Raw genomic sequence first — 25,744 nt, forward strand, 5'->3', positions numbered from 1 at the left:
CATCTCAAGATCAGGCAGTGACAAAAAATAGAAAGTCAAAGATCTCTAAAGATGGGGGTGATGAAAAGGAAAAGGAGCTTCCTTTTATGAAAACGGAAATACTATTTTGTTTACTAGGGGGTAGATTCAGGAAAATAATAAAATAGAAGTTTTAATAGGCAAAGTGAAAAACATTTAAAACATGCTGAAAAAGACCACTTTAATCACTTTTACTCACTTTAAACATGTTTTTTTTATTCCCTTCTCAAAGTACTGAGACTGAAACTGACACAAGAAACGTTAACTAAATTGTTAATGTTCGTTTCGCTCTAATATTTGTACTTTTTTTTTTTTTTTTTTTTTTGAGACGGAGTCTTACTCCGTCACCCAGGCTGGAGTGCAGTGACGCAATCTCGGCTCACTGCAACCTCCGCCTCTGGGGTTCCAGCGATTCTCCTGCCTCAGCCTCCTGAGTAGCTCGGATTAACAGGCACACGCCACCACACCTGGCTAACTTTTTTTATTTTTACGTGAGACAGGGTTTCACCATGTTGGTCAGGCTGGTCTCGAACTCCTGAACTCATGATCTGCCTGCTTAGGCCTCCCAGAGTGCTGGGATTACAGGCATGAGCCACCGTGCCCAGCCTAAATTTTTGTACTCTTAAAAAAGTAAGCTATCATATTGATTATGACCATGACACATATGACCATGAAAATATTTTTCTAATATTAAATGTAACATTTAGAAACATCACTAAGAACTTCAAATATAATCAAAATACTGACTTTGAATATTGTTTTTTTCAAAGGCCTAACGTTTTTTCTCCAACACCAATAAGACTGTCTTCACAAATGGTCCTCAGGCACTGAGTAGAGTAAGTTTCTCCAAGCCAAAGGCTGTCTATAAATCTTAATCTACTTTTGTACACTATTAAAATTTCCTCTAATGGAACGGTGAAAAATCTCCAATAATTCTTATGCTTTAATTTATTGAGAAGAACAATTATTTCATTCAAACTTAGGTATTACATCTCATATTATGAATGCCCAGTATCTGTTAAAAGACTCATATATTTCATATTCAAAAATTAGTGAAAACTTTACATAAGCCAATATTTTCAAAATGTATTTAAAAATAGAAATTTCATTTTGAGCCTCAACATTGTTTGCTGTCTCTCTCCCCCCACCAACTCTCCTTCCACTCCCCCCAGCCTGTCTCCCCAGCACACACACACAGAAACACATACACACACACACACACACAGTCAAAGCATTTTGAAAAGAAAACCCTCAGACTATGCCCCTTATATTTGAGATGGGAGTAGGGGTAACAGTCCACAGCTGCTCATCTACTTCTGGTTCCTTCTCTACCCTTATTTATTTCCTAGTTATATTCTACATCACTTTTCACTGATTTCTTCTCCATACATTTTCTACCCTTGACCAGTAAGTGATAGTTTTCCTCTTTACCTAATCTTTTTGCTATTAGGCGATAATGATTCTTAGAGCAGCAAACATTCCCAAAAAATGTTTCGTCCATCTCTTAAGCATAGGCTTATTTCCATGACTTTAGTAATACCATTTATTAAAATCATGTCCCACCTAAAGTATTTTCATTCTTTTCTTATCTAAGCCTCCTAAAAAGCTCTGTTCAAGATGAACTTACTCTATGGAAACCTTCCTGAGTACCTGTCGATGGACCACTGTAGGATGCATAAACTGCTGATTCTTGGATCCCATTCACCACGCTAGTAATGAGTCTTACATATCCATATTTGTACCATCTCCCCAATCACTGAAATTAGTTTGGAAAAATAAAACATGTGTTTGAAATACAAGGTAGCATATCCCACCTTGTATTACTCATTCTTTTATACGTAAATCTTCTATTACGATAAGGTTGATGGGATTAATAATTCATAGTAAGAGAAGGAAGATGATGTAAAACTGTGCTGCAGCAGGGTTTATATTGCAGGACCTGCTTCAAAACCCAGAACAATGTATTAGAGTCACGGGCAGCTGCTCCCTTAAGTATTGCTGTTCACTCAACTCTTAGAATATACAATACAATCGCAAACTTGGGCATATAAAAGAAACGTGATGCTTTCAATCATTTGATCAATATGCTTTATGTACCTAGTATATATTCTAGTCCTTTTCCTCTTGGAGTTTTTACTCATTAGTGAAAAACAACCTGCAAATATTGTAATGTCGGTAGTGATAAATACAATGAGGAAAAAATTAAAGCTTTGAAAGAAGACAGAACAACAGTAGTGGCATATTAAATAGGGTAGTCAGAAAAGATCTCTTTGCAGTCTAAGGTAAGGAAGTGAGCCATATGAGTATCTGGGGAAAAAAACCTTTCAGGAAGAGGGAGATACATGTGCAAAGTCACTGAACTCAAAGTATGCTTGACCTATTTGACGCCAAGCTAGTAGGCCAGTGTATCTAGAGCTGAGAAATGGGGTTAAGGGTAGGAAAGAAGGTAGGATACCTATAGGGAACAAATCGTGATGGTGTTTTCGATTTTCTTCCGAGTATAAAGTGAAATTATTTCAGAATTTAGAGCTACTCCCAACATCTTCTCTACTTACTCAGTTTGTAAATTCCTTAAGGGTAATAATATGGCCATACATGTTGCCAATGATTGGTTCATTGTCTCTAATTCCATAATAGTTACAATTCCACAAGACATACGGATTAGAATTAAAGATTTAAGGCTTGCAAAGCAGACAAAAGCTCATCTTAGACAACTATATGGTTCCACCACATAGTAAGTGAACATATTAATAAGCCATGTGTCCAGTTACCGACTGCCTTTTACAACCAGTCTCATTAGGTAGTCTATACTTAAATACTTCTCCGACAGAGGGCTCACTATCCCCCAATGCCTTTTATTGCATTTTGGGACATTTCTATTAGCGAGTAAAGAATTCAAATATCACATATTTGACCCCATTAATTTTAGCAAGCTAACTTAATGATTTCAATTTTGTAATTTAAATTTTTATGCCTGAAGAGTTCATATCAAAAAAACAAATTTTGAGAGCATGGCCATGTTTTTATTTCATAGTTCATTTTGTCCTTAGATGTTTCTGACAACATAAATTTAGCAGTGTAGCAGTTATTAAAACCATTCACACTTATTTCCAGCTTTCTACCTTTGAGACATGTAATACGAATATATTTCTTAGTTCTAAGTTGGGTGAGACCATGTAACTAGTTGTGCTCGTGAGTTGTGAACTGAAGTAGATATGTCACTTTCAGTTCAAGCAATTAATTGCCAACACAAGACCTTCCAGAATTTTCTTTCCCTCTGCAGAGTGACTCAGAGTATCCTAGATACTAGCTGTTTCATCAGGCTGGGTTTCGAAATGACCACAATGAATAGCATTCCCTTGCTGATTCACAGTGCACCACGGAATGAAAAAGTTATTATAAGGCAGTGAAATTTAATAACCAGATCTACAATGACTGGTTTAGATGGCACTTAACAAACATTAAGCGACTACTAACACATTCTAACAGCAATCTTTAACCTGCATATTGTGATACATTAGTAAATCTCCAAACCACAATAGGGTAATCATGGTAAACAGCTTTACGGGAGTTTCTAGGACATAATAATTACTCAACAATTTTCTGTTGAAAGAAGGAGTGGCGACTCCTCAGGTATCTAGAACTAGAAATACCATTTGACCCAGCCATCCCATTACTGGGTATATACCCGAAGGACTATAAATCATGCTGCTATAAAGACACATGCACACGTATGTTTATTGCGGCACTATTCACAATAGCAAAGACTTGGAACCAACCCAAATGTCAAAAAACAATAGACTGGATTAAGAAAATGCGGCACATATACAGCATGGAATACTATGCAGCCATAAAAAATGATGAGTTCATGTCCTTTGTAGGGACATGGATGAAACTGGATACCATCATTCTCAGTAAACTATCGCCAAGGACAAAAAACCAAACACTGCATGTTCTCACTCATAGGTGGGAATTGAACAATGAGAACACATGCACACAGGAAGGGGAACATCACAATCCGGGGACTGTTGTGGGGTGGGGGAAAGGGGGGAGGGACAGCATTAGGTGATAAACCTAATGCTAAATGATGAGTTAATGGGTGCAGCACACCAACATAGCACATGGATACATATGTAACAAACCTGCACATTGTGCACATGTACCCTAAAACTTAAATAATAATAATAATAATAAAAGAAAATGTGGCACATATACACCATGGAATACTATGCGGGCATGAAAAAGGATGAGTTCATGTCCTTTGTAGGGACATAGATAAAGCTGGAAACCATCATTCTCAGCAAATTATCCCAAGGACAAAAAACCAAACACCGCATGTTCTCACTCGTAGGTGGGAATTGAACAATGAGAACACACAGACACAGGAAGGGGAACATCACAAACCAGGGCCTGTTGTGGGGTGGGGGGAGCGGGGAGGGATAGCATTAGGAGATAGACCTAATGTTAAATGATGAGTTAATGGGTGCAGCACACCAATATGGCACATGTATACATATGTAACTAACCTGCATGTTGTGCACATGTACCCTAAAACTTAAAGTATAATAAAAAAAAAAAAAAAGAAAGAAAGAAAGGAGTGAATGTAACCATTCATCTAACAAGAAGTTATTGACACATACTGCCTCAATATTTCAAGGGCCATTGAGTAATAATGACTTATTTCTTTAAAAATTAAGAGGGTAAAAATAATAAGTTGTTAAATTTCCAACGAAAAAAACCGCACCATAGAAGCAAAAGTGAAATGTTATAGCACATACAAAACACACACACACACCCACCCACAGTGTGTATACATAATGGATTTAGAGTTCTAGTTATGAGGATGAGACTAGGGAAACAGGCACAGAGGCAAAGAGCTGTTAGAGACAACCCATATATATAACTTCGAATAGAACATACTCCCTATGTAAGTGTTTAGTTTTATTGGTAGATATGTGTATTCCTGTATGTATATGGACACACACATATATATATGCACACATAACACATAAATATACACTCTATTTGAAACCTTTGCTTATAATCTAACCATATATAAGTGCTATCTTTACAGCAGGGTAGTAAGTATGTAACTACAGCATGAACTTTAAAGATTTCATAATATTGCATTAAATATATTTACCCTAAGTTTTATTAATCCTATGGTGATAACTATTCAAATATATATTAAACTTTCCCTCTTTGAAAACCTGTTTTAACTATGTCTTACATCATTTCACTTACCAGATTATTACCCCTAAATTTAAACTTTGTGATTGAAAAATTATGCACCAGAAAGACAGCATCAATTTATTCTGTCATAAGTCCTCTTCTAACTTTTCATGTTTCCTGTTTCTTTATCTTCTGCAAAATTATCAGTATCATAACTGTTTCAATCTGCCTATCTGGTAGTTAAAAATAATTTGATTGTTTATATTGTATTTTTTTTTATTAAGTAGATGGTATGTCTTTTTATATAGTTAATGATATATGTGCTTTTTGACTTTTGTCATTTTCTGGCTCGTATTATGAATTTTCCTATTGGGGTATTCTAGTTTTACTTATTGATTTATCAGTATTATTTATATAGGAGGGCTATCAATCCTTCATTTGTTATAAATGTTACTAATAATTTTCCCAACTTTATATTTGACTTGTAACTTTCTTTAGAGTCTTTCTTATGAGCATCATAACCAATATGATGCAAGAATTGCCATACTAAATTCCTTTATTGACTCAATAAATAATTAACTATCATCATGGTCTATGAAGCAATAGAAATGTTAAGATTTTTAAGAGCTTATAGAAACTTTATTTCACATTTATTCCTGGCTTCTAGGATCAAGTGGGCAATAAGCAATTATGAAATTAATGGTAATACTACAGTGCTTCCAGCATACTTGTTCCTGAACTATTTGAGGTACCAAATAGTTAAAATGACTTTAATCACCTAGCTCACATGAAATTTAAATGATAAAACAGAAGTAGAAGAATCCATGGGCACATCTTATTTCTCATTCCATTAATGATCTAAATTTATTCCTGAAATGACTTTTTGAGGTATTATAAAGTAAATTAGAATGTTTCAGAAAGAGAACTACATATCTTAGGAAGCAGATAATTGCCACTGGATTTAGCAATCTGACCCACAATATAGAAATTTCTAATTAAAGTTCTCTTTTTATAATGCTAATCTTTCAGCCAAAAATTTCCTTGGGACATGTTATAATGAAGATAAAATGTACTAAGATTTTAAATTAACCAGAGATCCCAGAGAAACCTAATAAACATTTTGATAAATATTCGCTATAAGTAAATTTTATTGTGAAGTAATCCCATTGTTATACATACCTGTCATCACTCACATCATTATGCTGTAAATAACTTAACTAACAGAAAAAATTATTTAAAATGCTAAGCTTGAAAATCTAGATTTGCTATACATAAAAGAGGAACATGACTTTATGTAGCTGAATTGGTATGCAGATGATCTAGAAATAAGGAGTTTCATAGCAATACCATCAACTCATCATTAATCCTTCCAAACATAGTTTATTTCCCCAAAGATTTAATTGACAGCATTCTCATAATTGAAAAAATGACTGTATTTCTATTAAACATTATAATGAACAAAATATGTGAGCACTAATTATGTGTTGATTTTAAAGTCACTCTAATTACTACTAAATAAGGTATCTCTTCAAAAGAATTAGTATTTTTCTTTACACTGATATGCTTAAGGGGGTAAACTCTTAGTGAAAACAAAAACGTTTGCTAGTAGATTTGAGACCCACATGGATTTACCACATGTATTACATAACAGGAGGCTCTGTGTTGATCTACAAGTTTGGTAACAAGTTTATGTTGATTAACCAAACATTATTACATTTTTTCACTGATATTATTTGTAGATAAAGACCACAATATGCGAGGATATGTGCTGCCAGAATTCTATAGCAGGGATTAAAATTAGGGATGGGTATCCACTAATTATACATTTTAAGAAATATATCTGTATGGCTGGGCACAGTGGCTCATGTCTGTAATCACAGAACTTTGGATGGCCAAGGCAGGTGGATCACTTGAGGTCAAGAGTTCAAGACCAGCCTGGCCAACATGGTGAAACCTCCTCTCTACTAAAAAATAGAAAAATTAGCTGGGTGTGGTGGCAGGCACTTGTAATACCAGCTACTCAGGAGGCTGAGGCAGGAGAGTTGCTTGAACCCAGGAGGCAGAGGTTGCATTGAGCCAAGATCGTGCCATTGCACCTGTTTAGCTGGGCAACAGAGCAAAAACTCCATCTCAAAAACAAAAAGAAAAAAAGAAAAGGAAAGGAAAGGAAAGAAAGAAATATATCTAAGTTTTGATTTTCAATCATGGTTGTCATGTATCTTAATTATGATGTTACCTCACTTTGAATATGTTTTCATTAAAATATAAGGTTAATAATTTAAAGAGAAAAGATTAAAAATATTAAAATCTTTTCTGAAAACAAAATAGATTGTAATAAAATAAATGCAAAAAAGAAAATCAAATTACTTAATGAATGTAGAAACTAGAGATTGCCCTACAGAAAATGTGACAGTGTGATGAATTAGCTTAAAATAATTATAACCCTTAAGAAGACATCATATTTAACCAAATTCAGGTTATCAGGATCCTAGACCCAATATTTCTGCTCTGTAATCTTAGGTATATGACTTAGCGTATCTCAGCTTGAGTGTCTTCACCTATAAAATGAAAGGTGTAGAGGTTGCTCTGTCTACTTAATATTCTTGGTATTAAATTACACATATAAATTATTTCCAAATGAATTTGAAATTTCATTTGTGCTAGAAAGAAATTAGGTGGCCATTTCGGCTCCTACTCTGTGACACTTATGTGCAAGGACATTCTCAAACTTCTTAATCAGGAGCCTGGATATTTGAAGATCTGTACAAGCTTACCTAAAACAAGTACAGTCATCAGTAAGTAGAGTGCACTTTATTGAATACCTGTTAGGCACCATACTAGCCACGTTTCCCAACTAACCTGGATTCTTCAGAAGAATCTTGTAAGACCTGACAGATAGTATTTTTTTAAGATGGATACAATATGTTTCATCTTACATGTTCTTCTTACGATGTAACACTGATACTTCTCCATCAAGAGTTGGGTTTCCGCCCCTTGGCTACGATGGACCCCTGACCATGGCAGAAGTTGTACTATGTGACATCCAAGACTAAGTCACAAAAGGCAATAGAGTTTCTGCTTGGTACTCTTTGGGTCACTTACTCTTGGAATCCAGCCAGCATTTAGTGTGGGACTGCAGATTAAATAAGGCCACATATACATGTTCCAGCCAACTGCCCTGGCTGAAGTTGCAGCAGTAGCCACCAGGCATGTGAGTAAAGAAGCCTTCAAAATGACTTCAGCTTCAACTACTATTTTATTACACCCTATATGAGAAGCCCTGAACCCAGCTGAGCCCCAGAATCAAAAGAGGTAAAAGAAAAAGGAATGTTGTTTTTATAAGCTCTCAAGTTTTGAGTTGATTTGCTGTATGGCAATAGTTACTGGTGAACAAGATAAGCACACCAGTATTACACAGGTGAGCTAAGCATTACACAGGTATGCCAAGAGATAACTGGGTCACACAACAACTAAGAAGGTGAATCAATTTTAACACAAATTCTTACTTACGTAAAGACTTGATTTGTAAAAGAAAAATTAAAATAAAAATAAAAAAGTATTAAAATAAATGTTTCACAAAGATATGCCTTAAGAGGCCCTTCCTAAAGAAAGCATACTGCATCTAGCCTACATGTGGAGATCCAAACAATCTATTAATAATTACAAATAAGCCACCCTGACCTGTTCAAACATTGTAACACAGATTAGCTCAATTCCATCCAATAATTCATTCAAATTCTAGGAACCTACAAATCCCATAAAATGTAATAAACATGACTTAAATGAGAGCATTCAAATATCCTTGGTTTGCAAAAATGGACTCTGTTTTTGTGACATCCACAGCAATACCTCTGGACCTATCTCTGGTATCAAGAGACAGAAAAGTCATTTTCTAAAATGGTTGGTAAAATTATGTATCATCTCTTCCAGAAACTCCAAATATCTTTACCAAATGTAAACATGGACTTTCATTCTACATTTTTTGATTTGTATTTTTAAGATTACATTATCATTTATAAATATAATGCAAAATGGAAGACTGTTGATCCATGTCGTTGTAAATATTTCTTTACCCTTAAATACCTATTGAATGCCTGTTGTGTAACAAGGTGAATGGAGTCTTTCCTCTCTAACACACTATGTGATAGTGAAGGCTTATTCTCACATACACTATGCATTAATTATTTTAGCCACCCCATGGAAAGTTGAAAGTATCTGTATTTTAGAGATGAGAAAACTGAGTAATAGAGGGAAAATAGCATATGCAGGTCCCACAGACTAGATTCCTATTATACTTCTGTTTTCATCTTAATATCTTAGCTATGGAATATTCTTTAATCTTCTTTGAAAAGTTTAACACCATTAAAATTCTTATTTACATCAAAATAAACATGAATAGAATAATTCGGAGGACAAAACAGGAAATATATTTGTGACATGGATGACAGAAAATTTCCTATTCTTATTTAGAATTATCACTTTTTGTCAAGAAGAAAAGTAACATTCCCACATGAGTCAACCTTTTCTTAAGCATCAATTTCCTAACATATTTTGATAGGTAACTCCATTTGTGGAGTTACATCTTTTTAAGATTGTTTTGAAAATCAGAAATAATAAATGTAAATTACATGCTAGGCATTTAACACATTTCCTAAATGCAGACACACCTAGTGGAATAAATGATGTATTTTGGTTATACTATCCTTATAAAATTATCATACTTAAAGAGGGCTTTACCTTAAATAACTTTTTAAGTTACTTACACTAAATCATTTTTTAAAAAACCTCTAGGATTTTGGACGATAACACAATAACGCTCCTTTAATCTTAATAAAGAGACCACTGTGAACAATTTTACACCAAGAAACTGTGTAATCTAAAAAAAAATGGTTAAATTCTTAGAAACATAAAACCTACCAAGTCTGAACTGTGTAAAAATAGAAAGTCTGAATAGATCAATACAAGTAAGGGATTCAATCAGTAATTTTTAAACTATCAACAAAGAAAACCGCAAGACCAGGTGACTTCATAAGTGATTTCTATCAAACATTTTAAAAGAGAATTAATGCCAATGCTTCTCAAACTCTTTCAAAAAACTGAAGTGGAGGGAGCACTTCCAAATTCACTTTATAAGTTCAGCATTGCCAAAGCCAGAAAAAGACATCCCAAGAAAACTGCAGGTCAATATCCTTGAAGGATATAGAGGCAAAATTCTCAATAAAATTCCAGCAAACTTTCACAGCACATTAAAACAATCATACACCATGCCCAAGTGAGATTTATCCTTGGGATACAAGGATGGTTCAACATGAAAATCAATTAGTATGATACAGTACGTTAACAGAATAAATAAGAAGTCACATGCTCATTTCATTAGATGCTGAAAACCTGTTCGGCAAAATTCAACACAATTTCATTATTTAAAAAAAAACTATTAAACTCTCAACAAACTAGGAATAGAAGAAAATTGCTTCAGTATAAAAGCCATATATAAAAAGATCACAGCTCATATCACAACAACTGCGAACTGAAAGGATTTTCTATGAAATCAGGAATAGGAGAAACAAGGTAAATATGCCCATTCTTGCCACTTCTACTGATGGCAATACTGCAAGTCCTTGCTAGAATAATTGGGCAAAAGAAATTAAAGGTATATAAATCAGAAATTAAGAATATAATTCCTACTTGCAGATGACAAAATCTTATGAATAGAAAACCCTAGAATCCATTAAAAACACTAGAAACAATTAAAAAATCAGTAAAGTTGTAGGATACAAAATCATCATACAAAAATTAGTTGAGTTTCTTTGCACTAATAATGAAAAAGAAATTAGGGGACAAATTCCATTTACAATAGCACCAAAAAGAAAACAGTGATAAACTAAAGAGGTCAAAGAGTATGTACCGAAAACTATAAAACATTGATGAAAGAAATTAAAGATGACAAAATCAAATGGAAAGACATCCTACATTCATGGATCAAAGGACTTAAAATTATCATTATATTCAAAGCAATCTACAGAACTAATATAATCTTTATCAAAATTCCAATGGCATTTTTCACACACACAGAGAAAAACTCTGAAATTCATATGGAACCACAAATAATCCCAAATGGCTAAATCAACCTTGAGAAAGAAGTACAAAATCGGAGGTATCACACTTCCTGATTTCAAAATATATTACAAAACTACAGTAATTAAAAATAAATTGTATTGTCATGAAGACAGACGTATAGACCAATGGAACAGAATAGAGAGCCCTAAAATAAATCTACACATATAGGGTTAACTGATGTTCCACGATAGAGCCAAGCATACACAAAGAGGAAAGGATAATCTCTTCAACAAATGGCGTTGGAAAAACTGGATATCCACATGCAAAAGAATGAAACTGGATGCTTATCTTATGCCATATGCAAATATCAACTCCAAATGGATAAAATATGTAAATGTAAAACCTCAATCCATAAAACTCCTAGAAGAAAACATTGGAAAAATCTTGTGACATTAATCCTGTCAATTATTTCCAAAAGCACAAGCAACAAAAGCAAAAAATACAATTAAGACTACATATAACTAAAAATCTTCTGTTTAGAAAAGGGAACAATCAACACTGTGAAAAGGCAATCTATGGAATGGGAAAAATACAAACCATATATATGTATTATGAGAATTATTTCTAACTCAGAGGTATTAGGAGGGTTGAATAAAATGAATTATATAAAGAATACTTCATGGTATAGCTACATTCTAAGTTATCAAAAAGACAGCAACCAATAACATGATTACTATTTTAAATACATCAGGGCTTAGGTAAGGTTTTGTGGTCAGACCTGAAGACCTTATATTAAAAACTGGTTATTTCCTAAAACATAAAAAGAACTCCTATAACTCATTGGCAAAAAAAAACTAAAAACACAATTAAAAATGGGCTAAAGGCTTGAATAGACATTTCTCCAAAGACGACACCTAAATGGTCAACAGGTGTATGAAAATATGTTCAACATTATGAATTATCAGGGAAATGTAAATGAAAAGCCGAATGAGCTATCACATTTATACCTGTTAGATGCCTACTATTAAAAAATGTATTAGTGAGGATGTGGAATAATTGGAACTAGTGTACACTGTTGGTGAAGTAAAAAATGTCATGACTATTATGGAAAATAATATGGATGTTCCTTAAAAATTAAAAACAGAACTCCCACTTGATCTAGCAATCTCACTTTTGGATATTTATCCAAAAGAATTGAAATCAGGATCTTGAAGGGATACCTGCAATGCCATGGTCATGGCAACACCATTCGCAAGAGCCAAGATGTGGAAACATCCTCAGTGTCCACTGATGTATGAGGGGACAAAGAAAATGTGGTATATACATACAAGAGATTATTATTAATATTCAAAAAGAAAGAGATCCTGCCACGTTAACAACATGGATGAACCCTAAGGACATTATGGGAAGTGAAATAAGACAGTCACAGAAGGACAAATACTCCATTATTCTACTTATAAGAGGTATGTAAAATACTCAAGCTGATCAAATCAGAGTGAAATAGCAGTTGCTAAAGGCTGTGGAGAGGAGGAAGTGGGAAGCTGCTAATTAACAAAGGTTCAGTTATGAAAGATGAGAAAATTCTCAAGATCTGTTGTACAACTTGTGCCTATAGTGAACAATGCTGTATTTTACACTTAAAAATCAGTTAAGAGGGCGAATCCCATGTTAAGTGTTCTTACACACAATAAAGTAAATTTCAAAAGAAGTTAAAGGATAATAGTGTATCTGTTGAAAATAACATCATCACATATATTCACTTTAAGGTTCCTTCCAGTTTTAAAATTCTACTCAGAAGTCTTCAGTGTACCAATTTATAGAGTTGAGCTAAAACCTAATAATTCTGTTTCTGGGTGACTTGTTCGGTCACATCAGAATGTATAAAGGCTTCCTCGAAGGAAATTAGTGATACTTTTAATCTAAGGAGTGGTCCTCACTGGCGGGCTTCGCGTCCTCTGTTTGCCAATTACTTTCTACAATCGGTGGACAGTCTGAGGGACAAGTTGTGTCAGAAGGGGGCAAAGGCAGAGATAGAGTGAAAAATCTCCTCCGCCTCATCCCCACCCAACACAGGATTGCTGGATGTAAAATCACCTAGAAGTGCTTTTACGGCTTTATAAAAGGCATTACTATGTTCTGCTCTGCATGGTTCCAAGATTGTTCCTCAGCAACCTCAGAACAAAAAAGGATATCCTTTTCCTTAGAATCTTTTACTCGGTATATTAACTTGCCAAACTCTATACAGGTTATGGGTTTGTTTATAAATCAGAATCCAGGCTATCTCTTCTCATAGAAGTGCTAATAAAAATACAAAAATTTTCTCAGATCAGACCACAATATCTTACCTAACCCCTGATGTATCTAAAGTAGTAATCATATTGGTTGCTGGTTTTTTTTTTTTTTTTTGAGAACTTACAATGTGCTTATACCATGCAATATTCTTTATAAAAATTCATCTCATGTAACCCTCCTAATAACTCTATGAGTTAGAAATAGTTTCAATAATACACATGAGGAAACTGAGGCCCAGAGTTCAAGAAATTCTCTAAAGGTCACATAGCAAGTAAGTAATAATGAAGGCTCTTAAAAGTAGAAGTAGGGGGGCAGAAGAGTATAGGTAAGAGTGATGTCATATGAGAAAGACTCAATTTGCCCTTGTTAGCTTTGAAACTGAAAGGGGGCCATGAGCCAATCAATGTGGATTGATTTCTAGCTCTAGAAGCTAGAAAAGGCATGGAAATGGATTCTCCTCTACAGCCTCCAAAAGGAAGGCAGCCCTGCTGATAGGTTAATGTTAGCTCAATGAGACCTGTTTTAAACATCTGAACTACAGAACTGTAAAATAATGAATATGTGTTGTTTAGGGCCACTAGGTTTGTAGTTGTTGCATCAAAAATCGAAAACTAATACATAGACACATGATTAGTTATCAGGATGGGTTAATTTAAAAGAAGTATGTTTTTGTCCCTGTGGCCATCAACAATTCAGGGTAGTGTTTTGAGACAGAGTCTTGCCCTGTCGCCCAGGCTGGAGTGCAGTGGCCGATCTCAGCTCACTGCAACCTCCACCTCCTGGCTTCAAGCAATTCTCAAGCATCAGCTTCCCAAGTACCTGGGATTACAGGTGTGTGCCACCACACTTAATTAATTTTTGTGTTTTCAGTAGAGACAGCGTTTTGCCATGTTGGCCAGGCTGGTCTCAAACTCCTAGCCTCAAGTGATCTGCCTGCCTCAGCCTCCAAAAGTGTCGGGATTACAGGTGTGAGCCACTGCACCCAGCTCGCAGTGTAGTTTGTTTTTGTTGTTTTTTTTTTTAAGTGTTACAATGAGGGTAGCCTTCACTTTTACTGTCGTTTGAACCTACTCTAATAAGCAACACCTCCAAACACACACACATACACACATCATTGAAATTGTTCTTATTAAAGGGGATATAAACTAGAGTGACCATGTAACTTATTGGTCAAAATGGGAAAGTTTTAAGAGTGAATAGGAGTGTAAGTAATTCCACTGTAGTAACTGCTATGTATTAGGATTTCCCAGACATCTTAACCTACTGATGTTTTCCTAAATTCACTGAATAATTTTCAATCATCATGTTATTTGAACTAAACAGCAATATTTAATGTAGCTAGATATCTTCCTTTCCCTGAAAACACTTTCTTCTTGATTCCAGAATACCACATCTATGTTCTCCTTTTTCTCTCCCCTTTCTAGCCACCTTTTTCAGCCGCTTTGCTGATGCCTCCTCATATATACATCTAGAGATCTCTTATCTATCTGTCTACACATTTTTCCTTGGTAATCTTATCCTGGCCAATGGATTTAAATACCCTTCTTTACATGCATTCATAGCCTCATAGGAACCTCAAGATTAATATGTTTAATACTGAAATCCTAATGTTCACTCCCAAAACTGTTCCTTCTACAGTCTCACCCATCTTGGTTAGTGGCAACTCTATTTGGCCAGTTGCTTAAGTAAGAAACCTCACAGTAATCCTTGGTTTCTCTAATTATTTCATAAGTCACATCTACTGCATCAAGAGGGAAATGACTTTGATGAAACAGTGGCCTCCAGTTCTGCTACCAGATATGCTATGCTAGAGGATCATGAAACAGAAAAGCTCACAGATAAAATTAAAATGCTCATATCATACCATTTATTTTTATTTTTTATTTATTTTTGAGACAGAGTTTCACTCTTGTTGCCCATGCTGTAGTGCAATGGCACGATTTCAACTCATTGCAACCTCGACCTCCCGGGTTCAAGTGATTCTCCTGCATCAGCCTCCCGAGTTGCTGGGATTACAGGTGTGCGCCACCACGCCCAGCTAATTTTGTATTTTTAGTAGAGACAGGGTTTTACCACGTTGGTTCGGTTGGTCTCAAACTCTGACCTCAAGTGATCCCCCCACCTCGGCCTCCCAAAGTACTGGGAGTACAAGCATGAGCCACCACGCCTGGCCTTACCATTTATTAAATGAGTTAAAAACATATGGTAAGAGGGAAGAGAGCAGGAGGGTAATAAAATTAGAATAATTTCAGACTCAGATTGTTTTGTTTATGTGTCACTTGGTTCAATAACAGTACCTGGCACATAATAGGTGATTCAAAAACAAGTGCTAAATAATCAAATACATGAATACTGCTCTATTTGTCAGTAACCCAATATATAAGAATCACAGTAGAGAAAGTGCAGTGTCACCCTAGTATAATGAGCATGGGCATCGAGTTGGATAAATGTAAATTTGAATTCAGGTTCTGCCACTTACTAATTAGGCCTAGAAATACAAATTAAGTTGGCCAATTTAAAACAGAGACAAAAGCACTCTGAGCTAAGGGAAGCCTAAAAGCTAATATGGAAAATTTCTGGGCAACTCTGTGGGAGAAAGAGTGACTTCATTTGGTTGAAGAAACATGAAATACATGTGTAATGAGCATAAAAATATAAAACATTAATATATCATAAATATTTTCGAGACAGTTTAGGAGAGTAGCCTTGTTATATGGGCAAAATTAAGTGAAAAAAATTGTGAGTATTATTAGGGCTGTGAATAACATAAAAAATGGAAAAGAAACTTTGTAATAAATTTCACTTGGAGACATACTAGGTTTGAGATATTAGTGGATATCAAGGTATAGATACATACCACAGAATTGAAAATGAATTCGAAATGTGGCGATAACTCAAGAATGATTGGAAGTGGTGAAGACAGAGATACAATGATCATTTGCATACAGATTGAATACAGATTGCATACAGATTGAAGCCAGGTTATTAAACTATTATTAAATTATGTTGATAAAAGAACAAGTACAGAGGTAAGAAAGCCAAGACATCTCCCATGAGATACATAAGCTAAAGAAGTTGGAAGAGCAGAAAGAGCCAGATAATGAAAGACACAGAATAGTCAGAGAGGAAGAACCCGCTGAGTGTAGAGGCTGAGAAAAATGTTTCATCAGTGGTAGAAAGTGAGGAGAGCTGAATAAAAGCCATTTGTCTCTGTGACTAAGAATACTTATTTGGTGAATAAATAAATGAACAGTTAAAGGAGAGTGATGTGTTTGGGGAGTGGGGCCATGCATGTGTTTTCCATAGGGGACAGTCACCCACATGGCTCTCTCCTCTTATAGAGAACTTCATTTTTCTCTATAGACCAGCAAGTAAACACTTTAATAAAACTTTCTGATGGAATCAGATCCAGCCTGTCTTGAGTTTGTTTGGAGTCGAGCAGGTACAGCCTATAGGGGGAGTGTAAGCTCAGTTCTTTTGACACTTTTGAAATAAATGTTCTTAATGTGAATAATTAAGGCATATACTTATCAAACCTAACTACATGTAACATCATCTTCTGATATGCTTCCTTTAGTAACAGGTCAGAATGTATCATTCCCCATCTCTTGTGATTTGTGCTGCGTCGTTTCTAAGGGATAAAAATTACATTTATTTGAAAGGCTTATTTTAAATAAAACAGAAGTGAATTTGTTGAATTATCTGTGATTTCTGACATATTATGTATTTGGTAATATTTACACAAAGGTAGAGTGAGCAGAGTCTAGCAAGATGTAAGTCCATTTGTAATTACTTCATTAAGGACTCATACCTGAGCGATGCCTTAATGAAGGTGGTGATGAGGTGAAAATGTGCTACCAGAACAGGCATTGGAGAAAACCTAGAAAAGGCAGCTCAATAAAGTGATAATGAGAGGAGGGGAAAAAACTCTATATCTTTGCTTGGTGTATGCTCCTTAATTTTAGGAGGTAGCACTTATTCCTTAAGTCTTGGTGATTTCAACGGGGGGAATGGTGATAAATTGAGTCTAGAGAGTCGATGGAGAGTCAAGAGGTCCAGAATGAGAGGGAGTGAGAAGACAGCTTTCCAAGTAAACTAGCCACCGATGGAGATCATAACTATTTCAAAGTTTAGAATTTTCAGCTAATGCATCATTTAACTGCCAAATAAATTACTAATTAAATACACACCACTATCTTAAGAAAAAAATTGAGTCTCCAAAAATGTACACATTTTTCAGCCAATAGGACCAGGTCTACCATTTTTAAACTCCCATTCATAGTGTAGTTTTGATAAAAATCACATCCTCTAGCACGTTTCAAATTGGCTCCACGGAGCAAAATAAATCATTTTTGTTAAAAAGTAATTCTTGCAAATCGAGCAATCCTAGCACATTTCATTCCCACGCTGTAACGTTGACAAGGCTATTTCTTGTATGTCGGGTTCCATACAATATTGCAAGGGTGGAAAACTCCACTAAGAGGCTTCCTCATATAGAAAGTACTAAACATTGCCTAGAATATGACCTGGCTTGAGTGTGACTTTTTCTTATAAATACTACAGAGCCTGCTATACACAAGTCTAAATTAGCAAAATTAAAGGAGAGCATATGAGGAAGTTTGCAACTATATTTTTCTTACATAGAATATATATTTTAGAATCAATATATAAAATAATTCACTTAGAGTATATGTATTTCCTTTATGTACATCTAGAAAAATCTCCCCGAATAGTGTAATTAGCAATTTTCACAAATTTAACCACACTTTTTGAAGTTACATATATAAACCTTTTCATGAGCCTCATGTTTTTTCTAACCATTAGTAGCCTTTGTCAAAGAGAACCTTAGAGGTTATTACATAATGAAAGTAGAAATCATTACGGGAATTCATATTTATGAAGAATCATCGTATAGTAAACCTAAAGAAGGCTCAATAACAAAGCAGAATCCTGTGAGGGAATCAATAAAACTGGGAAAAATAAAAAAGCTCTTCACGAGGAGATAAAAGGCACTGAAAAATTCAAGCAAGTAAAAGCAGTGTTAGATTATCTTGGAAGCAGTTCTCTGGTTTGTACAACAGAGAGTAAATGTTGACAGACCTGTGAAGGAAATGGGCTCCGTGTAGGGTCAGAGGTGGTGACATAAGCAGCCTGTGTGTAGGCATAGCTCTTGAATCGAGGCTTAGGGGAAGAAGTTCTCTCATAGCCCTGTGCTAGACTGACTGTGATCTGCAGAGAAGGGTTTGGGGGAGTGGATAGAGAGGAGGAGGAAAAACCATAAGTAACCTGAAAGGACTACTTTCCAACATGGCAGAAAACAGAACATTAAATGGAAATGGTGAGATTCAATGTTTAATACTAAACATATATAAATGATATTAGAAATTGGTATGTTCCCAGAATTATGGCACTTAACGTCATGTTGGAGAGTAAATGATCTGGGAAGATATGAGCATGCTATTTAACCATGAGGATTCCATAGTAACATAACTCCAACATTTAAATGGGATGGTACTCTTCAATCCGGCAAAAACAGGCATCCATAAGCAATTTTCTCTAAATCCAAAGTAAGTAAAACCAGAATTCATCAGGTCGATACCCTGGAAAGGACTAAAGATTTCATAAGCGAATATAGAGCTAGCTCAGTAAAGTGAGAGAGTTTGGCCTAAGAGCTTTCCCCACATTCAGCAGAAATGTTGCTAAAGGTTTCTTCACTATTGTTTGTGCCAGAGAAAGCATAGGAAAACATCCAAACTACCCAGTGTTGAGAGAAAGAACAAGCCAACGTCATGGAAGAACCCCACTGAATTCTATACAATCATATAACGAAGAATTTCATGTTTTTCTTTAATGCTTATTAGAAATATTTTCAACCACTTTTCTATTTTCAAAATTGTTATCCTCAATAATCAAAATCTGATTTTGTACATATTGTCATAAAGTATTTTTTAATGATTAAAAACAGTATTTGCCTTTAATCTTTCTCTAGCTCTTTGTTCTAGTTGATAAAAATTTTAGAGTTTAATATGTACATAAGTTTGCCTTTGATTTCATTGTGTGTTACACAATGGAAATTTAATATATTATGTTCTATATTCCTATGATATGGTACGTATCAATAGTATGTTTTAAATGTTTTGAAAACAATATTGTAGTCAATTAAGCAAAACTGAAAAGCTTTACATAGTCTCTGTCTCTGTTTTTGTACATATACATACATTAGGTTTTGTATATATACACGTGGATATACATATATGTTATATATATGTGCACGTAATACCTAAAAATGCATATAAAAGAGAAAACATCTTGAATATCAGCTGTCCTTTTGACACTTTACCTGTTGAGAATAGTGCATTTGATGATGTAATTGAAAATGTTCTTCTTTAGTCACTTTAGGTGGCCTTGGCAACATTTCCACTTCCTGGATGGCCTCGATGCTCACTTGTTGAGGCAAAACTTGGAAGAGCGATGTGATGTACATCAAGATGGACTTCTTATCTGGATAGCTGGTAGCAACATCTGTAAGCACATTAACACTACACATCAATTTTTGGTTTCTATATTTGAGACTCTAAAAGGATAATGAACAAATCAATGTTACAGGAAGATGATAGATTAATGAACACTGAATTGTCCATGAATGTCCTCCAGAGACTAATTAGAACATGATAATGAGGCCTAAAATGTCTTTCCAATTTGGCAGACCAATGGGATGAGCAGTAACGTTAATTTATTTTCCTTGTTCATATAAAAACTTCATTCCGTATTACTTTTTCCTAAGTCAAATTGCCAAACTAGCCCATCTAACAGAGTAGCTGTCATTAGATAAGAAATAAAAATAAAAGATTACATTTTCTTTCCCATGGAAAGTTATATTAACATGTCTATTCAAATGGTGCACTGGTAATTAAACAATTACACAAAATAGTTTAATGCTTCGGTTCTCAATAAAGAAACTTTATACCTTTTAATTGAATGTTGCTGATATTAAAGTATGCAGACAGCTAAATATGTCTCTGCTGAAATGAGTCATATGTCCACAATATAAATTAAATAAAACAGAAAAATACCATATAATAATTTTTACTATTCCTTGTATATTAAACTATTTGTTTACCTTGTGGTGCATCTGATAAAGTAGAATATCACTTTCCTTCTCAGACATTAGAGACAAACGTAAAAGTCCTGCACATTAAGTTGATCTGACTTCATGTCCTTTGCCACATCCAGAAAGTGAATGAAACCCAGCATTCAAGAGCATTCAAGGTCAATAATACTTTGTCATAACACATATAAAGTGGCAGCTCCTTCAAAAGATCCATTTGCTACTTGGCATTACAATTCACTTACTGCACTCATTCCAGTGAACCAAGATGTAAAGTAATGCTTTATGTGAAGTGTGTCATTAACACTAGAAATGTTAACACATAAGCTCTGACTATGAAATGCTGGCATTTCACTGTCATCCTTTTTCATCCTTTAAAAAGAAGGACATTTTGTCATTGAGACAACATGTGTAAATCTGGAGGATATTAAGTGAAATAAGCCAGGCACAGAAAGACAAGTACCACATGATCTCACTTACACATGAAATCTAAAAAGTTGAATTCATAGAAGTAGAGAGTAGAATGGTGTTTACCAGGGGCTGTGGGGCAGGGGTTGGGAAGATGTTGGTCAAAGGGCACAAAATTTCAGTTAGACAGGAAAAATAAGTTCAAGAGATCTATTGTACAACCTAGTTTATAACAATGTATTGTATTCCTAAAAATTGCTGCGAGAGTAGATATTAAATATACTCACCATGAAACATGATAAGCATATGAAGTAATGTATTACTTCATGTAATTAATGTATTAATTACATGTATTAGTTCAATTTAGCCATTCCAGAATGTATACATATTTCAAAACATCATGTTGTACATGATAACTGTATGCAATTTTAGTTTTTTAATCATTAATGAATATAAAAATCAAAGATAAAAGATAAACATAAATCCTGGCAGGAGGTCAAGGCTTTGCGGCAATGCATTTTCCTTGCCATACAATTTATCTTAGCTTAACTACTATTAAGATATCTGTATTGAATATGTGTATTCTGATCAGGTATTCTGATCAGGTGTTCTGATTATAAGTGAAAAAGCCAAGAGTAAAGTCTCAAGTCCATTAGCACGAAAGGAAGTTGAACAAGTGACTTCATCAATTTTTTGCAAGGATCAGAACCATGATTAATCAGAAGAACTATTTTTAAAGTATTTTTAAAAAGAGTTACAAGAGAGGGAAAAATTAGTGTTCCTTGGTCTACTTCTATCCATAGAACAATACAGTGCTTCTCAATTTTTAATGTACATATAAATCACCTGGGGATCTTTTAAAACTACAGAATCTGATTCAATAGATCAGGGGTAGAGCCTGGAGCTCTGCATTTGCAATAGTCTCCCAAGTGATGCTGAAACCGCTTGCCTGCTACATTTTGAATAAGGGCTAAAAACATTACTTATAAGCAGACTGATACATCATCTCCCATTTTATTGTTTTATTTATTTACTCAAATGATACTTATTAGACATTTCAATGCACAAGGCTGAGAGGTACAAAGTTATACAACACATATGCTCAACTTATTAACCAACAGATGTTCAAAGTAATTCTTGCAAGTACTTTTTAAAGAACGACTAAATAATATTTTGTGCGTAAACACTGCCTTCCTTAATAATCTTACTAACTTAGCTTTGGAATTCTGAAGCCTAGAAATCTCCAATTCATTTGATAATTGTTTTTAAAAATATTTGACCATTTGTTTCTTATATATTACATACTATACGTCACTGTATCTTGAAATTCTAGAAAACTTTCTTCCTTCTCACTAGTAACTAGTCAGCTGTACCTGTGATTAGCATAACTTAGAGCACTTTCATTTTTAGTATCTTAAATAAAACCATGATGTGAGAATACAAAAAGGGTTGAGCCTGTGCCTCTTCACTGCTGTGTTACACATAGACACATGCATGTATGTTTGGCCTCAAATATATGCCATTATAAAAAGTAAAAAATGGTGAAAAATTGGCCAAGCATTTTTATTGCCCCCTCCAAAAATGTCATTGTTATCAATTTTATTTACATAAAACATGTGGACTGAATGCAACTATTCATAAATTTCAGTCATTACAATAAATATGCACTTATTTAACTAAACTATTCACATTTTGCCCCAAACTATTACTATCCCACTTCTGAGATTATGCAGAATTCAAAACCGCCAGTAGGTAGAAATAAGTAAGTTTTTAAGAAACGAATTTAGGTCTTCTAAAATATTTTTAATTTCCTCAACATACATTTTCAAGAAATCTATTATATTCTAAGTATTTTAATGGATTATCTAGGAGATTTAAAAGATAGAAAATTCATGAATTCTGCTTCTAATTTGGAATAAGAAAGTAACTAAATAATAAAAGTACAAAGTAATTGCATTGCTGAACAGAATTTAAAATGTGTTCCTCCAGTTGGCACAACCAGTTCCTTAACATGTTCAGATTTTAAAAATCACAAAATTAATCTACAAAAATCACAAGCATTCTTGTACACCAATCACAGACAAACAGAGAGCCAAATCATGAGTGAACTCCCATTCACAATTGCTTCAAAGAGAATAAAATACCTAGGAATCCAACTTACAAGGGATGTGAAGGACCTCTTCAAGGAGAACTACAAACCACTGCTCAATGAAATAAAAGAGGATACAAACAAATGGAAGAACATTCCATGCTCATGGGTTGGAAGAATCAATATCGTGAAAATGGCCATACTGCCCAAGGTAATTCATAGATTCAATGCCATCCCCATCAAGCTACCAATGACTTTCTTCACAGAATTGGAAAAAACTACTTTAAAGTTCATATGGAACCAAAAAAGAGCCCGCATCGCCAAGTCAATCCTAAGCCAAAAGAACAAAGCTGGAGGCATCACGCTACCTGACTTTAAACTCTACTACAAGGCTACAGTAACCAAAACAGCATGGTACTGGTACCACAACAGAGACATAGATCAATGGAACAGAACAGAGCCCTCAGAAATGATGCCGCATAGCTACAACTATCTGATCTTTGACAAACCTGACAAAAACAAGAAATGGGGAAAGGATTCCCTATTTAATAAATGGTGCTGGGAAAACTGGCTAGCCATATGTAGAAAGCTGCAACTGGATCCCTTCCTTACACCTTATACAAAAATTAATTCAAGATGGATTAAAGACTTATATGTTAGACCTAAAACCATTAAAATCCTACAAGAAAACCTAGGCAATACCATTCAGGACATAGGCGTGGGCAAGGACTTCATGTCTAAAACACCAAAAGCAATGGCAACAAAAGCCAAAATCGACAAATGGGATCTCATTAAACTAAAGAGCTTCTGCATAGCAAAAGAAACTATCATGAGAGTGAACAGGCAACCTACACAATGGGAGAAAATTTTTGCAACCTACTCATCTGACAAAGGGCTAATATCCAGAATCTACAATGAACTCAAACAAATTTACAAGAATAAAAATCATATAATATTGGAGGATAAGGCAATTCTCTTTTAATAGAAAACTGAATGAATTATGCATAGGAATTCAATAACCGGAAATGAGGGAATGGGGAAGAGTATTCGGGGCAGTGGGAATATCTCGAATAAAGACGCAGAGGTAGGGACACATTAGCCATGTCTTCGGAACAGTGGCTTTGTGTGTCTTAGAGAGAGTAGAGTAGTGAAAACTAAGATGAAACTCGTAGATGGTACGTAGAAAACTGAGGGATCATCAATAGCAAACTAGAAAATCTGGCCTTCATTCAATAGATTAGAGAGTAAATACTTTTCAACAAGAGGGTGACACCATCAAAATTTTATTAAATTCTTTAAGTAGAGAATGGATTGCTAGAGGAAAAATTGAGAGAAATAGGAAGCTAGGACCATAATCCAGATAAAAAGTGTTCAAGATCTAAGGTAGAACTGTGTACGGGGGAAATGAAAACCAGTCAATGTATGACAAAAATTCTAAGATAGATCAAACACAGCTTCATTCAATTTTCAAATCATTTACTCCACAAACTTTGGAAATGCCTATATACAAAGTTAAGTGCTACAGCCTGAGGATATAAAGATTAATAAACTGAGAATAAAACAAAGAAGGAAGAGGACAAAACAGAAAACTGATTGTTCTCCAGCCATGGTAACAAGTAGACACCAACAAAAGTTTCAATCTACCCTATTTATTCATTTAACAATTAGTTCCTTTGTGATTGTTATCATGCTTCCCCCAGCCAACCAGCAGCAAACACTCCCTTCTGAAAGTTTGCCAGAGTGGATTCACGTCAATGAAGATAATTCTCAATTCAAACCAATTAACAATGGTCTGACCTGAGTTACCATGCTTCTAAAGCTATCATCATCCTATTCCCAATTTGAAATGTTCTTAGATTGCTGGACCTCTGATTCCCCCCAGAACCAAAGAATACGCTCCTTTCAGAGACTGTGGTTAACCAGCAGCATTCCCTCTTATATAAGTAAGATGTTATGAAGCTCAAATACAATGTTTAGAAAAACTGTGAAGTTTCTTAAACCTTAATACCGTTGTTATGTTGCATTTTTGTCGTATTTTTGCTGTTTCTATCATTAACACAAAAACAAACCTAGTTATAGGAGACCATTTGTGTACCATTAACAGGAAGCCAGAAGAATTTACTTAAAAGGAAAGAGCATTTATCACTTATTCCATATTTGCTAAGTGATTGCTATGTGCTATAGAACATGCTTAGACTATATTAGATTATGAGTATATAGCAGATGAGCCACCCCATAATTATAAACATGAATTTTTATGGGAAATCAAAATAAATTTTATGACTTGGGGGTAATCCTCATTTTTGATGACTGCACTAAGGCCAATTCCTGGCACTCTGCAATCACCGAAGTATTTGTTAAGAAACTGAATACAGACAACAGTTACAGTCATAGAAATTAGTGAGAATTATGTAAGACAGTGACTAAAGGCAATGGTATGATAATAAGTACTATAAAGTGTTCGAGGAGTATGAAAATGATGGGATGTAATTCATAATTTTTATTACACGACATTAAGATTGTATAAAATGGGAGCAGTGGCTGAATCCCCAAAGTAAGAACTTACAATTATATGAACGTAATTTTACACCAAGATTCTA

General features: G+C 34.7%; 1 protein-coding gene across 4 annotated transcripts in view; it reads right to left on the minus strand.

Moving 5' to 3' along the window:
- DMD (dystrophin) overlaps positions 1–25,744 on the minus strand; it is a 2,284,432-nt gene that overhangs the window by 1,602,362 nt on the left and 656,326 nt on the right. For all 4 annotated transcript variants that reach the window (XM_063634262.1, XM_063634265.1, XM_063634264.1 and 1 more), the window contains exons 8-9: positions 19,880–20,061; positions 18,640–18,768 (exon numbers count right to left, since the gene is read on the minus strand). In XM_063634262.1, coding sequence (XP_063490332.1) covers positions 18,640–18,768; positions 19,880–20,061 — 311 coding nt within the window. The remainder of the gene's footprint in view (positions 1–18,639; positions 18,769–19,879; positions 20,062–25,744) is intronic.

The sequence above is a fragment of the Symphalangus syndactylus genome, chromosome X (genome assembly GCF_028878055.3).
Source record: "Symphalangus syndactylus isolate Jambi chromosome X, NHGRI_mSymSyn1-v2.1_pri, whole genome shotgun sequence".
Taxonomy (NCBI): domain Eukaryota; kingdom Metazoa; phylum Chordata; class Mammalia; order Primates; family Hylobatidae; genus Symphalangus; species Symphalangus syndactylus.